Source organism: Blennius ocellaris, assembly GCF_963422515.1.
Source record: "Blennius ocellaris genome assembly, chromosome: 9".
NCBI classification, from domain to species: domain Eukaryota; kingdom Metazoa; phylum Chordata; class Actinopteri; order Blenniiformes; family Blenniidae; genus Blennius; species Blennius ocellaris.
Window position 1 is genome coordinate 7,084,147 of NC_137658.1, and position 20,329 is coordinate 7,104,475.

General features: G+C 40.5%; 1 protein-coding gene across 2 annotated transcripts in view; it reads left to right on the forward strand.

The window, feature by feature from the left end:
• tsc22d3 (TSC22 domain family, member 3) overlaps window positions 1-4,486 on the forward strand; it is a 35,173-nt gene extending 30,687 nt beyond the window's left edge. Inside the window, exons 1-3 of one of the 2 annotated variants that reach the window (XM_080501809.1) lie at window positions 1,208-1,486; window positions 1,926-1,977; window positions 2,782-4,486. In XM_080501809.1, the coding sequence (XP_080357935.1) occupies window positions 1,362-1,486; window positions 1,926-1,977; window positions 2,782-3,054 (450 nt within the window). In that variant the 5' untranslated portion in view covers window positions 1,208-1,361 and the 3' untranslated portion in view covers window positions 3,055-4,486. Of the gene's footprint in view, window positions 1-1,207; window positions 1,487-1,925; window positions 1,978-2,781 lie in introns of those variants that run through there. The other variant, XM_080501808.1, reaches the window with a different exon arrangement.
• Window positions 4,487-20,329: the final 15,843 nt, after the last annotated feature.

Genomic DNA, 20,329 nt, shown 5'->3' on the forward strand with positions numbered 1-20,329 from the left:
AAGAAGACCATGTGCAGACCAATTTACGGGTTTGTGTTACACTTGTACTACACAGGAATGAGCAAGTGAATGTCTTCAGATTACATAAAAGAATTCACACCAATAGTAATCACTCTAGTAAACACCTACACCAGTCCAAAAAATAATTAATGTACAAATCTGATCATTTGTGTTGCCTGATCTACACGAGTGTTCATGAACAATAACAGGCATATTCTGCATGCAGTTTGGTAAAACATTTGTTTGGCTGTTTTCGAGTGTTTGTCACGTTTTCTCCAGTCAGATTTCGGTTTGTGGGTTAAACTGCAGAGTGAAGCAGGAGGAGTTCACAAACAGGGCAGAGCCGGTGCTGCATTCAGGGCTCATTCTTAAAGTCGTTAATTTGAATGTTACTTTTGTTTGATCGCATATATTGTTTGTGCAGTGGTTCTGTTTTTGAAAATCAACTTTATGAATTCAAACTGACTTGACCTTGATATATTTTAAAGTTTGAATTAGGACGTGCATTCCATGTAAATGACCAATAACATAGATTTAGTTGTTTGTGGCTTCAGAATAAAGTCTTCTTGTTGACTAGTTAAAACGGGAATTTACCAACCAAAGCAATAACAACAACAATTACAAATGTTGTGAAAATAGTCATCCACATTAAACTACACATGTGAATTCTATTCTTGTTAGGTTGGTGTTTCCACATGTTGACATAAATAGAATAGCATTAAAACAACATTGCATTGGCATCTCTGCTTTGAGTTCAGTTATAAAAAAATAAAGAGAAATGTGTTTATTATGATTATTAGAAAATCATGTAAAATTAAGGCATTATAAACCATATTGCATCATGTTTTTTCTTTATCTGAATTTTTACTATGCATAAACAGCATACAAACACATAAAATATTAGTCTTATAAAGTGTTATAAAACAATGAAATAGGTTATTGAGTAGTAATAGTAATAGTAACCTACATCCTCCCTCTTTTTCTGAGTAAACAACCGTTGTTTAAGCACTGTTGTTGTTGTTTTTTAATCAGATATTCATGAGCGGAGTGTACTTTGTCGTATTACACTTGAAGGCACCATAGCAAAACTGAAGTCCCTGCCCCCTTGGGTCATTTGTATAATCTATGCACGCGTCAGGTGACGTCACGCGGGCGAATGATTGAAATAGGCGGCTGTGGCAGAAATAGCATCAGACAGTCGCTCGTAACAAACGGCGAAGCTCACACACACACACCCCGACACTGCACTGCGAGTTAGTGCATCGCTGCTAAAGACGAAACCAACCCGGATCTACATACTCGGTGACCAACCAGTCGCAAAGGTGGCGAGAAGTATAATCCAAACGAGTCTGGTACTCAACATGAGCACGGAGATGTTCGCTAAAACGCCAATGGAGGTGGCCGTCTACCAGTTGCATAACTTCTCCATCTCTTTCTTCTCCTCGTTCCTCGGAGGAGACGTTGTATCCGTCAAACTTGACAACAGGTAAACTTGCGATATAGTCAACAGTCGTTGTTGTTTTTTTAAATCTTCCTAATGTTATGTATTTAATATGAGAAGCTCGGGTTCTTACTGTAGTTCAGGCCTCCGCATTCAAAATGCATACGGTTTATCTTGATGGAGTGATGCGTTCAAATGCCTTCTGGTCTATTGTGCGCTGGTCGTTTCTGTACTTAGGACTCTGTTTATTGTGGCCCTGTGCTTCGTACCTCCATAAAAAAAAACACACAAAAAAAACTAACCTACAATCGACACACCATTCACTCCGTACAAACGTACACCAGATAACAGCAGTGAAGAGTTTTCCTTTCTGTTTCTGAAACTTCCAAAGCCTTTCTGTTTCTGTTCATTCATAAAGTCCGATGAGTTCAAGGTTGTTATGGCAGTGCACTTTTGATTTATGGACTCTTCTTCTCCTTTGCAGTGCCTCTGGTGCTAGCGTGGTGGCCATTGACAACAAGATCGAACAGGCAATGGTAAGCTGACATAACCACACCACAGCTTCCTGCTGCAGCCTGCATTTACAAACATCTTATATGAAGGACTTGTGCTGTGCAAAGTTCCCTTCAGTTTATATGCAAATGTGTATGTCACTCTGGTTTGAACCCCAGTTTCAGCCAAATGGTCATTCAACATGAAACCTAGATGGAGTATAAGTTCAGATGTAAAAGACAGCAGCCAAATAAGCAGTTAGTATATACAAATACACACTGAGGGTTCTGGTACATGACTAGAATAACCTAAACAGAAACATAGATGCCAAATATTAACAATAAGGAACAAGCAGATGCAACATGTAAAAACCACTGTTGTCTAATGAAGTGAACAAAAGAGCTTGTTTTACTGTTACAGTAGCTTGTAATGGTTTGTTTACTAGTTTCTGCCCTTGTTTAACAGCATGTACTTAGACAGTTGGTTGCCTCCAATGCAACTTCCTCCCATACAGTGTGCACACAACCTGTTCAGAGAGTGCACTGGCAAGTTTTTATGTAACAACCATGTGTTGATTCATGTGACGAGTGCATGGAAAGATGGCCACAACGCTGATCGACAGACTTATTTATAAGACTCTGAATTGTTGCAAACAGGCCAAGTTTGCAACATGTGAACATGTCCCCGTGTTTCATAAGAGATCCAGATAAATATTTTCTCCATTACACAACAAACGATTATAAAAAAATTAAAATAAAACAGACATGGCTGGCAAGCAACCAGCCAGGTGAGCGCTGCAAGTCTCAACATCGCCCTCACGATTTGATGTCTTTTCTGTGCCATGGCAGGATCTTGTGAAGAACCACCTGATGTATGCCGTACGTGAGGAGGTGGAGATCCTCAAAGAGCAGATCAAAGAGCTGGCGGAGAAGAACAACCAGCTGGAGAGGGAGAACCACCTGCTGAAGAACCTGGCCAGTCCGGAGCAACTGGAGAAGTTCCAGTCTCGCATCCCCACAGATGTGTTGTTACCTCTGGACAATCAAGGCCACCAGTTGATCCCAGACCAGCAGCAGCATCTGCAACAGCAGCAGACCTGCAATGCTGGCTCTGCTGTATAAGTGGCTCTGCCTTGGGGCGGGCAGAGCCACTATCTCTCTCCAGTAATGGACCTCCGATTAAACGTAAGCGTTACTAAATCGCCGCCGCTGAGAACCCTTCGAAACAACGAAGGTGACGCTTCAGGGCTGTTTCTGATCGATGGGACACAAATGAACTGTTGACTCTGAGAAGCACAAAACAGAACTCTTGACTGGTGCCATGTCAGGCCCATCCTCTGATACCGTCCAACTCTTTGTCCTAGTCCGTGTCTGTAGACTAAAGTATTAAGATTAGAGAGGAGGCCGACTAGACACAGAGGAGTGCTTGCTTTCAGACAGAGGGGGCTTTCCCTGCCTAGCCAAACCCTTCAAACAAAACACCCTTCGCTCTAGAGAGAGGGGGTGAGGAGGTGTTGATTGGGCTGGCCCTGCAGGTGCTAACTTGGAAAGTGGGGAGTCTGCTCACCTCCCCCTCCCCGATCCAGAGGAGACCCATCCGAGACGGTCCTCCAAGTCTCAACGAGAACAGCCCCTTCATGTGGATTTGTCCCATCGCAAAATACAAGTTTCGAGGACTTCCAGCTGCACATTTCAGCCACGTCACAAGGACTTTCTTGTACCTACAATGTATTGCTCATGTACATTAAAGCATAACAAGAATAATCAAAGAGGATGAGCTCAGGCAGCAGAGGTGGAGGTTAATACAATGTAGTGTAATCGAGCTGGTGAACCGCTGCAGTAGACTGATGGGTATACTGTAATGATTCATAACATGTAATCTTGTATCGTCTGCAGTTGGGGCTTGCTGCTTTTGGGGGAAATTAATTGTGCTATATCTTCTGTTTTTGTTATTGATTCGAAACAAAAATCAGTCGTTTGTAAAATAAGAGCACTGTACAGTGGGTTTTTATTTTTTTTTATTTTTTATTGTTTTGTTATGCAATGGGGCGTATCTGCTCACGCCGTTTGCCTCTAACTCCTCACAGGACGATAAATGTCCGGAGGTTAGCCTAATGGAGGTGGTTAGTAAGCAGACGCTTGCATTTCCTGCTGCAGATGCACTCCTGAGTTTCGCATCGTCGTCCAGCCTCTGGTCCGTTTTCTCACTCGGATGCCAAATTGAAAACAATGGCATGACAACAGTGCCTGTAAGAAACAAGAAGAACACATTTTTCCACACTGAGCTCAGATGTTGCTGTTGTTTTCCAGCTACCAAAGACTTTGCCCTTTTTTTTTTTTTCCCCCCTTCTTTTTCTCACAACAGAGGCTGAGACTATCAGGACCATGTGTAAAACTTCACAGGGAGAAGTTGTTTGTAGGTAGTGCTAAAGTTTATATGTTTTGTAAAGATAACGGTATTGTTGCTGTAATGTATCCTCAAAACAGTTTTTCACTATGGTGTTTGGATACAACTGCACATTTGCAATAAACCTTATGTTTACATGATACACCATGTTGGTATTTTGTCTTTTCTTCTCGAGTCACTCAGGATTGATGGGCGTGAGAAACGTGTTATTCTCTAGTTGGTGTCGGCAAATATCTCATATGACCAAATTGTAGGTAAAGAGCTGAAACCTTTTGTTTTCTCTCCCTTTGTTTTATCCTCCAAAACCTTGTAGTAGTAGGTCTTTTTTTTCTTATTTATTGGTACGACATCTGTGAAATGGAGGGATTTATCCATATTTGAAATCAAGCATTATGAATCGTGAAACGGCTGCAACAATACCCGGCAGCTCTGCAAAGCGTCAAAAGCCCCTCCACCCAATGTGGAATATCATTCATCAAGCCTTTGTTTAGTCTCAACACGAGCTTTATATTCCTGGAAGTTGGAGCCACTCCATAACAATATCCGTGGATATTTGCCGCTTTCTGCCGTGGCCTTGTGAGCCTTGTTTGTGTTTACGGAGCGAGTCTGACGAGTTGCATGTGATTTTGGTAAAAGTTCAGCACGACGCTGCAGCCGGCCACAGACTGCAGACGGAGATATGCTGAGCTCATGTTAGCTGGTGATAGCCTCTCAGACCGAGATAAGATATAGCCTGAAGTCTCCCTCACAAAAAACCAACACTGACCACAAATGTTTTTTTTCCAAAGTCAAAAACAGTACAACCGCTAATGATGGCAAGTAATAAGAGCAAGATTTCCTGTCGACTGGCTCTGGTAGAGTTAAAAAAAACAGTTTGTCCTCGTAGCATTTTCCTTCAGACGGATTGGCAGCCAGTCAGTGCAGCCTGTGTGTAACCAGATATGTTGTGGCTTCCCTGGCGTGCAGACTCGGCTCACATCCATCTACTGTTGAGAACGAGGAAACTCAGCTCGGGCTCGGAATTGTGATCACTGATCAAATAACACTCCGAGTAAACCTGATACCGACCCTGATGCGTCTTCCCACACATGAAACCCTGGTTTCTGTCGGTGTTCTTATGTGACCCCGAAGGCCTTCGTCGATGAATCGGCTCTGAAATATGTTCTGCATTTTAATTACTGGGAAGTTATTGGCTGAAGAGGATCGACACAAGTACTCATTAGTTTCTTCAAGATAGATACTTGCAGTCTTTGTTGTTTCTATCTGCATCCTTGTCTGTGTTGTTGAAAAGAGACTTCAGGGACAGCTTCAACAAGAAGCGACACTTCTGTTTATTCACACTCGTGAAGAAAAGAAGACATAAAAAGCCCCGTAGGAAATCTGAAGCAGCACGTCATGTTCATCTCTTAGTTTGGTTTTAGTAGATGGTTTGTGATTGTGTTTTGGTTGTCGATTAGGATTAGTGAAGTTCATTACTGATAGGTCACTCCATATCCCTGAACAAATTCAGAGCTACATCTGATGTTAGATTTACCGACCATGTTATATTATTGTTATATACTGTAGGAGACTGAATCGCATGTCATGTGGATTATATGTTTTAGATCAGAATAGCTGCATTTAGTGACTTTTCGATTGAATTCCTCTCCTTTACATTCAATCTGAATAATTGGTCTGATGTATTGTATAAAAAATACTATTTCATTCTCCAACAGTGGATCGATGCGCTACGATGTGCCGTTTTGCATCGTCTCTGATCGGAGCTACGCTACCTCCTCCAATCTCCTACTAATGTCCGTCAAACAGTGCCAATCTAATCGGAAGTATTTATATGACAATGAATCACTTTAATTAAGACTTATGTAACCACAGCTCATGTAACATATTCACTTTCATCTCTGAAACTGTGGTGAAGGAAGCAACATTATGTTATCAAAGGGACTCAACCCACACTGCCAGTCTTTGAATGATTCATCTCAGCTTGGTAAAAAATCAACTTGCTGAGCTACAAGGTATGTTGTCATTCGTTAATGACTGAGAGATCACATCCATAAGTGGCCACCTCCAGATATTCTGAATCGATGCAGAGAACACAGAAATTCTGAGTCAATGCGTCAGTGGTCCCACATCACCTCCGGAAGAACAGTTAAATATTAAAACCCTGGGAAGAGCCTAAGGTGTGGGATTCACTTTCAGACTCCCTGGATACAGCCAGCTAAGAGAAGTGCTTGTGTTGGATTATGCGTGTTATGCAATCCAAAGCAATGCAGGAAAAAAATGGAACATCTGCTTCAGATGGAAATTCGGGAATGGTGTGCTGGGATCAGGGACCTCCGGGTAACTGTGGTTGGGTTTGCATGCAGGGAAACAATTTGGTGGGACTGATTTTCATACACACAGTGTACACAACTTATATTCCTAGTGAATACTGGCATGCCAACACTAAAGTCAGAGCTGAAAGAAAAAAATGAAAAGAGTCAGATTCTGGTTTTATGCAATGTCGTTATGCAGGACCAAGCACTGCCTATTTCCATTAATATGAACAAGAAGTTCCTCTGCTTCATCCAAAAGGGAAACAGATTGAAATTAGTTGCAAACTGCAGATGACAGAGGGTTATGTAAGGTGAGATGAAGTGCCATTAAAGATCTCAGGACTGTTTACGAGCACGGTGGGCACATTTATGTCAATTTGAAAACATGATATCACTGACCGGACCGTATTTTTATTACAATGACACAATATTGTGACCTTTTTAAAAAGTGGGCGGTGCCATTGACCTCTGAAGGTCTCAAAGAGCACATGTTCATTCACTGGTGACTGAATATTTGTGGAAAAGATTTGTAATATTGCAAATATATATGTATGTGCTTAATTAACTGTACACTACATTTTCTGCTGGGTGTGGGTCACTACATGCTTTTCCCCATTGTCAAGCATAGTCAGTCCTGCCAAAAGCATGAAACCTCAAAAGTACAAAGTCCAGCCACGCAGACAGGGAAGGTATTTCACCTCAGACAGGCGGGACACCAGGTAGGTTGGTTGGCTAGTTACACCTTGAATCATGCAACCTTTGACTCTGATTTTATTTGTTCCCTCCCACCTTGCATTGTATTTAGCAACTTGTGACATGACGGGCAAAGATAAATATCCACCAAGATGCCATCATTAAAAATGAAGTCAAAGAGTCAACATGAGTGGGCTTTTTTGATAGAAATGCTCCTTGCCCCCCCCCCCCCCCCCCCCCAACAGTCATGACTGCCTGTCCTTATTGATAATGAGGAATGTGTAGCAAAAGCCATTGCAAATTTCACTGGGATAGTTTGTTCGCATCTTTCACAACACATATCCTGAAATTGTGTGGCTCCTGGAAAGGTCACATGTGATTTGGTCCTTTAAGACTTTAACTCTTCGTGAACCCATGGGAATTTCACCGTTGCGTAAGTATGTGCTGTTGACTTTTTTTGCCGACCTTTTATATTTTCACCAAATTAAGTTCTGTATTTTACATACATGCATACATACATACATACATACATATATACATACATACATACATACATACATACATACATACATACATACATACATACATACATACATACATACATACATTTCAATGAGAAATCATAGAGACAAATAATATACATAAAATATAAATATAGACATACATATTCATATATTTTTGTAAAGAAGTGAAAGAAAGTTAGAACAAAATCGACTCAGTGTCATTGACCCTGAAGTTTCAATACCAGACTGAGATTCAATTATATTTCTGTATAGTTTTAAAGACAGTTTGGATTAATTAAATCATGTTTGTAACAATTTTAACTGACCTAAAACTTGCATTTATATCATAGATATTCTCACAATTTGAAACATTTCTCAGTGGATTTCTGTAAAAGAATCAATACAAAAATCCTCCTCGGTCATAAACTTCTATCAAATTTGACTTATGTGGACAGAGCATACATGAAAGCACTCCTTTGAAAACATAGAAGATCATATTTGTAAAGTCAATTTATAAATCAGCTGCTCTGAGTGAAAGGGAGATAATAAAACAATGAGCAAAACTGTGTTGTACCCCTCCTTTAATCATACTACTTTCAAAGAAACTAAACTATATATGGTCATTAACATTATAAACATTTATAAGCATTTAACTTGACATTTGTTTCTGTAATTTGCTGTCATTTCTAAAAAACAAAAAAAAACAAACCCTTGTTATTTTTCAGCTTTGTGATAGTTGGATGAACATTAAAAAAAAACCCAAACTAAACAACATACATTGCATCCGACACCTCCGGGGCTTGGACTTGACCATTTTTAACGATCACATGCGGGGGTGTAAGGTCTTTTTGTTTTCAGGCACATTTATGTCAACTGTTCCAGCTGATCAAAGTCACTCCAGGAATGTGGCCCGGGCAGGACAACTTATTCAGAGACAAAAGGTCAGAAGTCACGGATTCATGGTGATACTGTGGTTCATGGCACCGCCGCACAGCAGGAACGTGAACTTAACTTAAAACCCCGCTAACCCTGCACTCCAACACATGACACATGCGGTGTAATACCCGTGTCGATGGTTGCATAACATGAACAATATAGAAACTGGGTAGTGGTAAGATCCTCAAGCCATGTACATTAACACACAGACTGATCACACAATATAAATTGGTGCTTGTGCAACAATATTACTTTCCTCATAATGTACTGTACTGAGCAGACCTCTATAGGTGCGGTAAAGAGTTTACGTTTACTTGGCCTTTATGAGGCGCTGGGTGGGGTTTTGTTTACACACATTTTATCAAAAGCTCAGTAAATAGAAATTAAGTTCATTGAAGTGCACAGTGGGGGGGGGACTGTGGTATGCAGCTGTAATTATGAAAAAGCCCTGCTTTCATCTATATTTAGTTTTTTTTGTGCAGGCAGTGACATAAGCAGTAAGAATATATGTAAACATAGGGATGAATGTGGTTTTCTGGTTGGGAGGGAGGAATCAACAACTTCACTTCAACTTAACAGTGAGTGAAAATACCAAATGTTTTATTGAATATCTGCAAATGTTTATAGGCAGTGAAGTAGCTTCCAGTGCCGAGTGTCTGAAATTCTGCAACGGATCTAGATTTATTAGTTATTTATCAGAGATTATGCAGCCTTACGTAACGCTCCATCCCCCACCTTTGCACTTTATGTTTGCGACTGTTCCCTTTGTGTGGTAAACATCCTTTATCCTCTGTTCTCGTTTAGGCTCATGTAAAGGAAGCCGTCATTGGGTTAGAGGAAGTGTATACCAGATGGAAACAAACTGCAGAAAACCTTGAAAATTATATGTGTAAAATGCATTAATACAGTAACAATATTAGAGGTGAGTTAATTATAAGTAGTATCATTTAAAATACACTTGGAAAGATAAGCTTATCTCAGAATGCTGGATAATTTTCCTTTTTTTAATTTGTGAGCATGAGACATTTAATACTTTACAATCTGGTGGCTTTAGTGGGATTGTCTCTCGCATGTGTGAGTCAGATATGGCTTTAGTTTTATGGGCTGCAGCTCCAGCTGCATGTCATATCAGGCACGCACATACCACAGAGGTCAAAAAGAATTAAGATCAGTACGCTATTGTTGATATCGGGAAAGGCTAACTGGTTAATTTCCCGAACAACATGATACAACCATCTTCTGTTGTTAGAAGTTAATCTCGACTCCATTGAAAGGGTTACTGGAGGAAAAAAAGACAAACTTCTTTTGACATGACACATCTGCATGGTTAAAAACAAATATATGCACAAGTACTCAGTTATGTTTACACTGACATCATACATCCATCCATCTTATATACTGCTTGAACCAAATTAGGAAAGTAAGAGCTTTAAACAATCACTTTCACACAACACTGACAATTTAGAGACACCAGTCCCCTTCAGTGTTTGAGATCACGTATTTTGAATTCCCATGACAAATTCCCATGTGAAATGTATGAAAGTGTATTGGTGTGTATTACATTTTATGTGAAACCCATTTTTCCATTGCACTCCGATTGTTCTCAGATGCACCAGTGTTACAATTAAAAACACAAAAACACTGCTCCACTCACATCTGTGAAAGCTTTCAGCAACCTGGTCACCAATGAGGCTGAGATGCATCCAGCTAACGGGAAAAAAAACCCACTGCACACATCAGGAAAACATGCAAACTCCACAGAAAACGCCCTATTCCCAAGAACAAACTCATACTTGAGACATTTTCACTTTATAACATGTCAATGCAGAATAAGCACTTCAGTCAATAGCATTAGTAATACGCTAGTAGATGTTTCAGTTGGAAAAAAAGTGAAAAAAGACAAATACTGGATAATGCAACTTTTATATTGGAAATACTATATTGACTTCTTTCGTTTGTTAATCATACGAACAGACTGATCATCTCATTCCACTGTGAAACTTTTATTCTTATTTCTATTCCATATAAGGGGCCAGACATCCTCATAGAATGCGGTACAGGTGCATTTGTATGCTTCTGTGTTTACATTTTTGCTTTTCCAACCATGACAGCAAACAGCCGAGGGGAGGGGGGGGGGGGGGGGGGGGGGTGCTGATTGTGAGCTGGTTCAGTGAGGTGTTTTTCCTGACGTGCCAGTGTTGTGGAGCTGTCAGCGATGACCTTTTGACATTTTGGCTTGTCATAGCGAGAAAAGCACAGGTGTGACTGACACCACTAATGGTGCCTTCATTTCATTAACTGCCAATGAACCAGACCGGAGAGCTGGAACAGGCTCACGCAAGTGTAATGAAATCGTTACTGATGTTGTTCTTCTCTGCTGTTACATATCCAATATCACCTTTGACATGGGGTGTATACGCTTACATGGGAGCCTGTCTGACATGTTGATGTGGCTGCTGAAGATATAATCTTCGAAAAGAAGCAAACAAACAACGAGAAATCAGGCTGTTGTCCATGTAAACAGTGAGGCTAACAGGTGGGAATGCCATTATGTTTTCTGCATCGCCATTAATTTTTCTATTTAAAACTTAAGTGACTACAAGTTACAGTTCCCAGGTTACATCAGTAATGGTTAAACACGACCTCTTGTGTGCCTTTTAAGAAATAAATCTCCTTTTTTTTTAAATGGAGCTGAATGACATTCATATTGTATTATATGGAGTTGAACCCATTAACTATCTGTTTATATTAAGTCTTTCTTACTCAAAAGCTATCTGTCAGTACTGAGGATCATAAGGACACACATGGCATTACAATAATAATGGTAATAATGTTTGTTTGACTCGCTGTCCTCACTTGTAAACTGTGACCTGAAAAAGTGCTCATTGCTACCGGTTTCCCCAAAAACACTGCAGGTAGGTTGCATATAGGTTTATTAAAGAAACGTATATGCATTTCACACCTTTCTCATTCTGGAAACTCTTTCTCTGAAACTGTTGTTAAGGTGCCTTTTGAAAGAAGACACCAATCTGTTTTTCTCATATTCTCAAATACATTTCACAGCTTTGGAAAGATATTCCCTGTCATTGGTTGGATTAGTACAAAACAGTAGCGTGCGATGGATAGAAAGCCACCCAGAAGGTAGAAATTGTATTATTGAAACTGATAAAGAAAAAAAAAAATCTCTTTCCGCTCTTTTGTCAGACATGTCTGACAAGTTGACATCCCTGAAACAGAACAGGAGACAACTTGTAAAACCTTACATAACGAAGCCGGTCACACCTCTTCACTAACAGGATTCTACATAATGATCCAGTTAATCATCAGGTAGGTGTGACCCAAAGACACCTGAGGGATCTATCAATGCACACCCTCCTGACACACTTTAAATAAAACATTATTGTTGTTCTTAATAACTTTTAAAGAATGCTTTCAAAGATCCAAAAACACAGTTAATTAAATGCATTTAACAGAATAGTTGTATAATGTGAGAAGACGCAGGTATAAAGCACAGAGACCACACCTGTGCTGCTATGCTCTGCATCCATGTTGGGAAGCTGCCTCCTTTCAGCTCCCTTCAGGATGGCAAACAGTGTGTTCTCTGATGGTTTATTGCTTTCCTGTGGTTTTCCGGGGTTGTGAACTTTATGAGAATTGCTTTACAGCCATTTAACCTGTCCCCAGCTGTGTGGAGCTATTGTGGATCAGAGAGGATTGTTAGTGGGCCACATCTTTATGTTCACATATTGGCAGCTACTGCGCATGATTATGTTTTTCTTAAATTAAGAGTCAGGCCACCCTTCAGATAATCTAATCTCACATTCCAGCACCTATTTGCCACAGATCCTTTGTCCATTTGGAGCTAAAACACTATAAAGTTCTCAGGGTTGAACAAAACGTGTTTCTAATTTTCCGGATCGAGCCTTGTGTACATCCTCCAACTGCCTTCTATCACCCACTTCTCACCATATTCAAAACAGGTGAAGACAATTCTAATATACACTGAAGGTAATTAGAAGACACTGATTAAAGCCTATGTAATTAAATACAATTAGAGCCATTACAAGAGAGTACGCTTAATGTGGCTCATGCAGACCACAAAGTCAAAGTTTGCATTTAAAAATTCTAGAGTTTGTATTTTTAAAGCATAGAGACTAAAGGGAAAGTTCATTTAACTGCCATTCAAAATAAAGCACATTTAAAAACAGCAGAAAACAAAATAAAGTACAGTTGCAAAAGATGCCAATATTTCAGTAAAACAAGGCATAAAAAACACACAGTAGAACTGAGCAACTGGATGTGATTTAAAAGCAGGCAGTGTCAGGGCCAGACTGTCATGAAGAGGGAGTCCGTTCCATCACCACATGCAAACACACTTTTGTGCTTTAGGTTGACTGACATGCAGTAGCTGCACTGTTGTCCCCTCCAGCCTCTTCTTGAGCTGTGGCATGTGCTGTACGATATACTTTTCACTCGAGACTCAAATATTTAACATTCAGTTCCATAAGTACGGTGAACTGACCCTTTGTAACTGATATGACATGAGATACATGAACAGGACAGCATGTTTGCTTCTGGTTATTAAGAGTAAAAACTTTACACAATAAGAGAAAAAATCATGTGTTTGGTCAATTTTCTCTTTATTGAAACAATGCTTTTGGTTGAACAGTGATACATTTTTGAGGAACATTCATTTGTGATATGAACAGAAGAGCTCATCCCACAAATGGTTTGGAGCACAAGTCTTGCTGAGAAACTCAGTTACAACAAAGACCATTGTGTTTATTTACTCTTTTTGTTTATTTTATACTGAAATGATGCATTCCAAAAAATTTTGTAAATAATGGCTTTATAGTTTCATCACATCTGATGTAACTGTCCTCACCTCATCTGGGTTATTACAAGGTTATTATCCAGTTAAATATAATGAAGCAGGCAAAGAATGAGCATGCGGTGAAGTGAACTTGTCATAACGGGATTTCATGCAGCTGAAATGAATGCAACAGGGCGGCAATTCACACCTCCAGTTTATTACATAAGACGTTTTATTGGCAGCCACAAACATGAACACTCATTGACGCTTTGAGCATCAAACCTGAAACCTCAAAGAGCAAGAGCAACAACTAATATAATACCCTCTGACTGTGCTTCACATGATACTTCAGAGCAATTGCACCATCATTTTACAGACAAACACATGAGCTGCTGAGCATTTACAGGCGCTCTGGACAGAGCAAATAGGTTGATAGCGTTATATGTACACAACAAAGATACATAGGTTTGATTTTTTGGGGGGAATCAGGCATGTAATCAATATGTGACATCAGATGGCAAAAAACAGTACAATTGGCTCTGCCTATCAAAACATTTGCAATGCACTAAGCACATGAAAATGAAATCCAATACAGTGCTGAGTCTATCAATATAATTTATTAATGGCAAAACAAGTGCGCGTGCACAGCCTCTTTGACCTATCATTTGTCTGGTTGCCGGCGAGCTTTGAAGCAGCGAGGTGTCGATTTGCAGAGGAGATGCATCAGCCAACTGCATTCCCAGCTGCTGCGCTTCAGATGACTCCATCCGAGAGGAAGACGCTTCGGCAGACAGTTATTGCATAACAGAGTGCGAGACGTTCAAAGCCATGCTATAACGAGTCCGACAGGTAACTCGGTGAACGGGAATGTTTGTGGAAATATAAAAACACATACAGTTGATATTTATGTTTTTTCTTTATATGCAGGAGTGCAACTGGACAGATTAATATAAATTGTTCTATAGTTATATAATATAATATAGTTTTATAGGAAAGTACAGGATATCATTATTGCTGGGCCATATAGCCTAGTCAAGGAGCATAGTGGCCAGAAGTTTATCTTTCCTATTGAAAGGGTGTTGAAAAATCTGATGCAATACTTGGCATCAATGATTTAAGAGTTTAGGCGTAACTTGGCACGGATTCAACAATATCAACCTGCATATCACTCTGCTGCATCGCTCTGCAGATAACTGAGAGAGGAGGTGCTGTCAGTCTGGCTTAGAGGAAAAAGGGGGCGGTCATACTCACGCAGACTCAAATGAAAAAAAAAAGTGTACCCTACACAAGTAAACAAAAATGTCCCACCACATCCAAACCAAACACAAGCAACCGAGCAAATACACAAAACTGCAGATAAGCGCACGGCTGCAGCCCCTTCTTCAGTGCACTCATTATGTTTAATGTAGCAGTCATGTATGCAGACAGAACTGCAGCCCCTTTATCTGTTGTATCATGAACTGACTTTCACCTCCGACTGTAAGAATTGATTGTCAAACATGAACATGTTCACCTCTTTGCACACTGCCTGTTGCTGATAAAGGGAGGAAACAAACAGTCCTCTCTGCAAAAAACATCAAACAAAACATAAAGTCTCTTTTCAAATTCACATGATCAGTGCACACACTATGTGTGATCATATAGTGTTGATGCTGCAAGCGCTTGTTCAGCGAGCATCAGTAATATGGAGACGATCCCCTACAGGACATTTTTCACACCTTGAGAAAACATATTATCACTTTTACTGGAAACATGAGTTGTGAGTTTTGCCAGCAGGGATTTGTGTCTGGGAGTCAAGTCTCGATTCAGAACAGCTTCTTCAAAGTCCCTCGATAAGTCTCGAAGAATCTGTCACGCACAATGAACGCAAGACAAACAACGGTCACACATCATTTTCAGTGATGCTGAAAAACTGCAGTTTATCGTTGCACTGTTCAGAGCTGGCGTGGATTTAGTTTGAAATAGTGGTTAGCTTTTATTTCTTCTTTTTCTTGGTCTTTTTTGTTTTGGTTCATCTTTCTTTCAGTGTTTCAAACAGTAGTTTTATTGTTTCCGGAGTTTTCAGATATCTTGCACTGAAAGCACAATTCCACCTTTTTTGGGGTTGCCATGAATGTGATCCCATTTAAATTATTTAGAGGAAGTAGCTTTAATTTTGGGATAAAGGTTATATACAAGTTAATATCCATTGAATTCATGCAAGAAACTACAAGAATAATTAGCGTTTTTGGACTGTGGACAGAATTCTGTGCATTAGGTTGACACACATACACCCAGAAGAGAAGGGAAAACATAACCCAGCTGACACAAGCACCATGATGGAGGAGCGCAGGACCACAAACACACATGCAAAGGAATGAAAGGAGACTGAGATGAAGGTGTGACATGAAAGAATCAGGCAGGCTTGACAGAAAAGTGCTGAAATATGTCGGCGTGAAGGTCAGAGAAACCCAAGATAAGAGCGCACTGAGGCTGATAAGGAGAGCGTTTCTTGGTGGTAGTGTCATGGGGAGTATCGAGAGTTAAGATTGAGAGGGCCACCCAGAAGTGGTCAACATGAACGCTGCTTCTTTTTGTTATTCAACAGAAGATAAACTCTTCCTTTGATCAGCAATTTACTCCTGCTGAGTTAATTATTTCTCTTTTCCAAGAGGGTGCGTATCACTCCTTTGTTTTCCACTGACCCGTCTATCTGACCACATTGTGGTGTGGTGTTTAGCACGTCACATCTTTATGACAATATCCATTGTTAGAGTCTAGGCTTGAGGCTTTTTCTGTGTGGAGTTTGCATCTTTTACTTTTGTATGTGTTAGTTTCCTTCCCACAGTCCAAAAAAACATGTGTTTGATATAAACTGGTGACTCCAGCATGTGAAAGTGTGAAGCCACGTGTAACTGTTTGTCTGTTTGCCTTGGCTCAAGTCTGCTGGGATCAGCTGGAGACCACCCATGACTGGATGTCCCTTTCTACCTTCACCAATGAAATTGGCCGAGAAGATTGTTTGGTTTGCATGCATTCTCCCAATTTTTCACAGAAACAACTCACTGGAATTGCATTGACATTTTCAGGAATGATTTGTGATCATAAAAAGATTTTGGGACATTAACACCAAACTGTTTCTGAATAAATCCCAAAACTGAGAAATAATTTCCCATACAAAGAAGATGAGAGAAGGACCTCATGGAGGAGATCAGTGTCTGTTGCTGTGGAGATGCACCCTGCTCAGTGTTTCACACAGTGATGTCGCTACCTGACCAACCGAGTTAGCATCGATATGAGCTAACGGTTATCATGCCGGAGATGCTAACTCGGTTCAGCAAACAACTGTGGCTTTGGTGAAGGTATGCGCTCTCCAGAAAGAATTCTGAGCAGCTTCGATGACGCACAATAACATTGTAGCATCGCATAGTGAAACAATGTTTCACTTCAAGTACATACAGTTTTAAGTCTTGTTCTACACTTCCTGTTCGATTCACATGAGGTGGCAGATCATCATACTGAGTGGCAGGTGACCCCAGTGAGTCTACAGCAGCTCTGGCTCTGACAGTTGTTAGGATTAAAAGGGAAACATGAAGAAATCGAAACAAAATGAGATCTGGCTCTGCTGGAAGCTTGCAATAGAATCTCTTTGCAGATCAAAAGACTTCATACTTGGATCCTGACAGAGTGGTGACATGTACAGTTTGCTGCAATCGATGTTAAGTATCACATGGACATACAGCTGACCCCGACTCCAGCCGTGCTGCATGTGACATGGCTTCTAATGTACAGAACGTACAGTGACAGACCAGATGGTGCTATGTTTAGGTCGCAAGTTCAGAAGTGCAAAAAAAAAAAAAAAAGCATTTAAAGCAAACAATACTCCTAATGTACACACACACACACACACACACACACACACACACACACACACACACACACACACACACACACACACACACACACACACACACACACACACACACACACACACACAGGCTTGGCTGCAGACATGCAAGAACAATTTCATGCAACAGAAAGGTCTCGGCGAGGTTTCCCACTGGGTCGCCCATAACTCAAATTGACTCCACATCCTAAAAGCGTCATTCAGTGTGTGAATTTATTATGCAACTTCATAATTACATTCACTCAGATATCTTCAGGCTTCTAATAAATTGAACCACTTGAATATATGATATATGGCTTGACGTGTGCTATATGTACACTGCCTGGGAGTGGAAGTGTTCCAGCTCTCAGCCCGTACTAAACAAGGTGGATATAGACGACTGTGTGTGCAGTCGTATGTTTGCATTCCTCTATAATCACTCACCCAGAACTCTTATTCAACCTCTTCACTGCCGGAGTGCCACCTCAGCATGTTTAGTTCACCGGCTAACGAGATTACAGTGATTGCAAATGTAAGGCCTGTAAACAGCTGTCATTATGAAAATCTACAGGCGTCTCTTCAAGTCAAACTTCCACATGACTGATCACCTCAAGAACTCAGTTTATTTCGTGCAAGTCTGCTTTTGAAGAAATTCTCCTTCATTTCAGGTCACAACTTGTGGCATCCATTATATTAACTCTAACCGCTCTGTCATTGTAGAATTTGCATAATACTTCTTTTGATTTTTATGTTCCACAGATATGCAGCTAAAGAAGCTTCAAAAGAAACAAGTTAATAAATAAGAAAGAGCAACTTCGTGACCTGTATTCCATGACAGCAACCAGATTTTTATTCGAAGATCTCGAGACAGACTTGTGATCAGAGGAAAGTTCCAGGAAGATGAATAGCTGACACTGTAAGTCTAAGGCACTGGAAATTGATTTTTGCAGCTATTTCTAAGAACAAGCACTCACTAGTAGACAGCCTGTACGAGGAGTGATGCCAGGCCGGTCGCTGGCCTCAGACTTTATCACATACAGTGTTTGGTATCATGTTGATGCCCTGATAGCTTTTGTTGTATTTGTTTTCCACGGTTACTCACCTCTGGACCAGAGGGGCAGAAAAAATCAGAGCTTCTGATTGATTTTGTGTCCTTGGGCTATTAATTTATTTTGGCATGTCGATCTTTGAGAGGACACAAGATCAGAAAAGATCGAATAGCGGTGTGTTATCAGGTCACATCTGGGTTTTTTTTCTTTCTTATCCAGCTCCTCACCAGCATTGATGTCTGTGTGTGTTTATATGTCAAACTTATTGAAAAAAAAAAATCAATTTGAATTCTTGGTAACAAGGGAGATGGATACAAACATTCATCATGCGATTAAGCCTTGCTGGTCAGGGGCGTCCAGGTGACAAAGTGCAACCTCGCAATAAAGACTTCACACTTCACTGAATGTACAATCAATACATGGGGTCTGTAAAATCTGTGTCAGCGTCTTGTGCTTTTCCATGATTTTGAACCGGTACTGTAAAGCTTGCTCTGGGGCGAGAGAGCTTACCACCATGCCGCAATGCAGGCCACCAAACATAGTTTTCTTGACTTGTTCACAAAGAACCCCTGAATAAGGCCAATAACCTGACAAACAGTGTTACAATGAGGAGGTAAAATTGTATATCCAATGTAAAAATACTGGACATTGTAATTAATCGCCTGTTTGGCAGTCAAGTGGGCTTGTCCTCCAATCGCTTGATTGGTAGTTGGATTCCCAGCTCCGCCGGCTCCCATGTGTGGAAGTGTCTCGAGCAAGTTGGTCCTAAAGGGGATTGAGCACCTTGCATGGTAGGCATTTTAATTTATATGTGAATGTGTGTGTGAATGGGTGAATTTGACCAAAAAAATGTGCAATATAAGTGAAGTCCATTTATCAAAATACATACAGCTTGAAAGTCTGGTTAATCGGCAACAAAACAATGAGAGTGATACTTTTTGCAACTGATTTGGCAGGCATACCTGGAATTCAGATTCTTACATAAAGCGGCTTTTCCAATTTTGACTTGTCATGCTTTAGAGGTGCGCTTTGCTCTCATGTTTGATTACACTGTGGAAAGCAGCAGCCAGAGGAGGATGAATTTGTTGCTTTAGCTTCAAGTTTCTCTGCATTATCCTCCTCACAGCTCACCCACTTTCTTCACTCACAGGAAGGCTCAAAAGCTTAAGATACTCTCTTCTGGTGTCTAGCTGCCCCAAAAAGACGAAAAAAGAGCATGCTTGTGGAGGGGATTATTCTCAGCACTATGACTGTTGGTAATTGAAGTACATTCATTCAAAACAGCCGTCCCCACAGTAACTTGAAGTGCAGACTGAAAGGGTTTCGGGGGAACTTTATTCAGATCAGGAGGATTTAGAAAACCAATCAAAAGTGAGCATGTGGTGAAGGCAGGGCTATGTTGTGTAACTCTGAGGCAGACGGCGCTCAGAGCAGAGACCGTCCAGCTCTGCAGACTCAACAAGCTTCACACGCAACACTCAGCAACCAGTGGTGCGCGCGTGCACACACACACACACACACTCACACACTGTGTGGTTATGTGTCCATGCTAAAGTTAAACCTGCTCTGCTGTGATTCTCATTGACAGTTGGGTCATAGCACCAAATACCTTTTTTTTTTTTTTACATCATTTTTAGCTCTTTACAAATTTCTTGTCCCAAGTTTATTTTAATTTCTATACTTATAGTTAGCATTTGGTTACATTAATAGGGCACTTTTCAAAGAGAAGATCAGAATCAGAAATTCATTTATTGCTACTGTTTGGAAAACAGGCCCACACTGTATTCTAGTGGGAAGCACTCTGTTCTCACAGTGAGAA